Raw genomic sequence first — 3,458 nt, forward strand, 5'->3', positions numbered from 1 at the left:
TTATAGGTATGTCGTTTTCATTGCTTGCCCTACACAGGTATACGTAATGCTTTGGAATCTTGCCTGAAGAGTCGCATCTATGATGGTCACTTGGATCGGTGGTCTAAATAATAGATATGCACAGCTGAAGATAATGGAAGGTTTACTTTAGCAGGTTTAATCATTTGAAACACCTGGATGAACCTGCACTTGGATTGACCCATGACATGATCTAAAAATATCAGCACAAACAAAAAACAAATGCAATGTAAATGCACCAACACATATGACCCAAACCAGTTTCTGTGCGGGGAGGGCTCTTGGGTTCTCACCGGCTGAGGTAGTAAGAGCATAGTGAATGTGTAGTAATAGTGTTGGACACAGTTCTGTGGTTGTGAGAGCCAGTGGGCGGGCTGTTCCCGAGACTCCTTCCCCACCTACCCCGACTCCCTTCCCCTCCTACCTTCCGTCACTCCGCCCAAAACGGCCTCCAGTCTACGATGGAGCGTCAGACATAGCACACAGGACACACACTCACCCTTTTTCTGTCGAAACTTTCTTCACACATGGAGACCTTTTTCCTGCTGGTTCACCTCCCAATGTGCTGTAAAACCAACAGACCTCGTTCAAGGTAACAGAACAAGACTCCCTTTGTTCAGTATTTTACAAATGTGTTTGTCTGGCACTGAGACTTACCATGTGACATGTTCATCCCATGTGAAAGTACTCAAGAACTCAACTTCAGAGAGCACTTTCACAATTGCAGCTATAAGAAATCACTTTACAAACCAGATAAAGCATTACCATTAATACAAAGTACCAACATAGCAAAATAACATTTTTCTTCATTCTTACATACTAGTGATGGGTCCATGAGGCCTCATTAAGTGTGTTGACACAATAACACACTGTGTTGATACTGTGCCGCTGACCACTGACACCTGCCGGACTTTCAACATCCCTGCAGGCAACCCACTTGACAGACTGAACACACACACACACGGGCGGCACTGGTTAGTGCATCTGCCTGACAATGCAGAGGTCGCGTGTTGGAATCCGGGCTCCAGCCTTTCTGTTTGGAATTTGCATGTTGTCCCCGTGCCTGCATGGGTTTTCTCCAGGTACTTGGGTTTCCTCCCACATTACAAAAACATGCATCATAGGTTAATTGTGCACTCTAAAATGTCCTTTGATATGATTGTAAGTGTGTATGGTTGTACCCGCCTACTGGCCTCAGACAGCCGGGATAGGTTCCAGCACACCTACGATTCTTGTGAGAATAAGCAGTTAGAATGCTGGCGATAAACTATACAGATATACAGTATATACAAACTTACAGAAATAATGAAACATTGAATTTGCGTTTCATGTACTGTATTGTATCTCATGTACTCAAATGAAATGAAATTGAAACATCAAATTTTTCAAATGCTTATCTTTGTGTGCTTTTTTTTTCCTTTTACTTTTTCTAGAATGAAAATAAAATGTGGCTGCTCCATACATAGATTGAGACACATGTGCTTCCTGTTTCTTGTGTCTCTGTTGGCAACGTGTTTCCTGAAGCTGGTCTACCTCAAAGTGACAGTGGGGGAGAGCATCTACATTGACTCGCATGGAGTTACCGGCAGGCTACCTGGAATTCACAGCCACACGTATGATGTCAACTGCACTGCTATCTATGAGCTTGACCCAGTGGAAATAGGCAAAGCTCTTGAGATCAAACAAAAAGTTCTTGTTCCAGTGGATGATGAAAGCACCGTGAGTCTGACCTCAGACTGTCCAGCTTTTATGAAAACAAGACATTATAATGGTGTTCTGATTTCGGAGCTGGAGCACAACTTTCCGCTGGCTTACTCCCTGGTGGTACATAAAAATGCACCCATGGTGGAGCGCATTCTTCATGCCATCTATGCACCACAGAACATCTACTGCATTCACTATGACCAAAAGTCTTCTCCGGCATTTATTAAGGCCATGGAGAACCTAGCCCGTTGTGTGCCAAGTGTGTTCATTGCCTCAAAACTGGAGTCGGTTAAATATGCCCATGTCAGCAGGCTCAACGCCGATCTCAACTGCCTCTCTGACCTCCTGCGGTCAGAGGTCAAGTGGAAATATGTGATCAATCTCTGTGGCCAAGACTTTCCTCTCAAGTCCAACAATGAACTAGTCAGGGAGCTTAGGCAGCTGAATGGCAGTAACATGCTTGAGTCAAGTCGCCCCAGCGAACTAAAGAAACAACGCTTCAACTTTCATCATGAGCTAAAGACTGTGCCGCATGAGTACCACAGTATTCCCGTCAAAACCGCAATTGCCAAAGATGTTCCGCCACATGGAATCATGGTGTTCATTGGGAGTGCATATTTTGTCCTCTCGCGCCAGTTTGTGAATTACATAAGCAGCAGCAAAGTGGCGATGGACTTTCTGGCGTGGTCGGCAGACACTTACTCACCAGATGAACACTTCTGGGCCACCCTTGTCAGGATGCCAGGAGTACCAGGGCACATTGCCAGGTCAGAACCAGACATAACAGACTTAAAGAGTAAGACACGACTTGTTAAATGGAGCTATTTAGAAGGACACTTATATCCACCCTGCACAGGTACACATGTGAGAAGTGTTTGCATCTATGGAGCTGCAGAACTTCGCTGGCTCCTCAACGATGGTCACTGGTTTGCTAACAAATTTGACCCGAAAGTTGACCCCATCTTGATCAGTTGTTTGGAGGAGAAGCTGATGGAACTGCGGCACTACGACGCATAAAAAAAATTATACAGAACTTTAGAGCTTGGAAACATGCCGTGAGCTTTTCAAACCTATGTAACTATAAAATGTACCGGTACTTGTCATTAAGATATCCTAAGATATCCATATCTGACAAGTCATTGTCATGTCTTGTCAGATGTTGCAAAAATGAAAAGTTTCGATTGCAACTTTCTGTGTGTACTTCTGCACCCGTTTTGGCAGTAAAAAACATGCAATTGGGTCACATTCGGTATAATATTGAACTCTTAATCTCTGAACGAGAAAAAAAAATTGCCATATCCGTGTTCTGTTGATCGATAGAAAGAGTTTGCACAAATTGTATATGCAAACGTTTTCAGCATTAGATTATTGTTGATTTTCTCTACAAGGAAGATTTTCACTGCAATATTGCATTCTATACAGTGTACAGTTCTTTTTCTGAAACATTTATTTATTTTGTGCATGCAACACTTTGTTTTTTTCTTTTCTATCCCCCCCCCCCAATTTTGCTGCTGTAGACTGCAGTGTGGGACAAAAAAAGGTTATCTTATCTTATCTTTTCTTTTCTTTTCTTTTCTTCTAAGCGCCACATACAGAAAAATCGGAGGATGGAAGCTCCGCTTTGATGTTAGTTAATTTCAATATTTTTATATGCTAAAAAAAATCCAGCAGTGTCGGTAAGATTTGCAAAACAAGTATATTTTGTATTTGTGTAAAAAAAAAAAAAAAAAAAAGAA

General features: G+C 42.5%; 1 protein-coding gene across 1 annotated transcript; it reads left to right on the top strand.

The window, feature by feature from the left end:
• The first annotated feature begins 351 nt into the window (after nt 1-351).
• Nucleotides 352-3,458, top strand: gcnt4a (glucosaminyl (N-acetyl) transferase 4a). The gene is made up of 2 exons (XM_052068283.1): nt 352-610; nt 1,452-3,458. Exons 1-2 carry the CDS (start codon nt 546-548, stop codon nt 2,737-2,739), a joined length of 1,353 nt encoding a protein of 450 aa, XP_051924243.1. The 5' UTR covers nt 352-545; the 3' UTR covers nt 2,740-3,458.

The sequence above is a fragment of the Hippocampus zosterae genome, chromosome 6, assembly GCF_025434085.1.
Source record: "Hippocampus zosterae strain Florida chromosome 6, ASM2543408v3, whole genome shotgun sequence".
NCBI lineage: Eukaryota > Metazoa > Chordata > Actinopteri > Syngnathiformes > Syngnathidae > Hippocampus > Hippocampus zosterae.

Coding starts and splice junctions, on each gene's coding strand:
- gcnt4a (XM_052068283.1), top strand. CDS start 546: ATGGAGACCTTTTTCCTGCTGGTTCACCTCCCAATGTGCTGTAAAACC. Junction 611..1,451: donor ACCAACAGACCTCGTTCAAG/GTAACAGAACAA, acceptor TACTTTTTCTAG/AATGAAAATAAAATGTGGCT.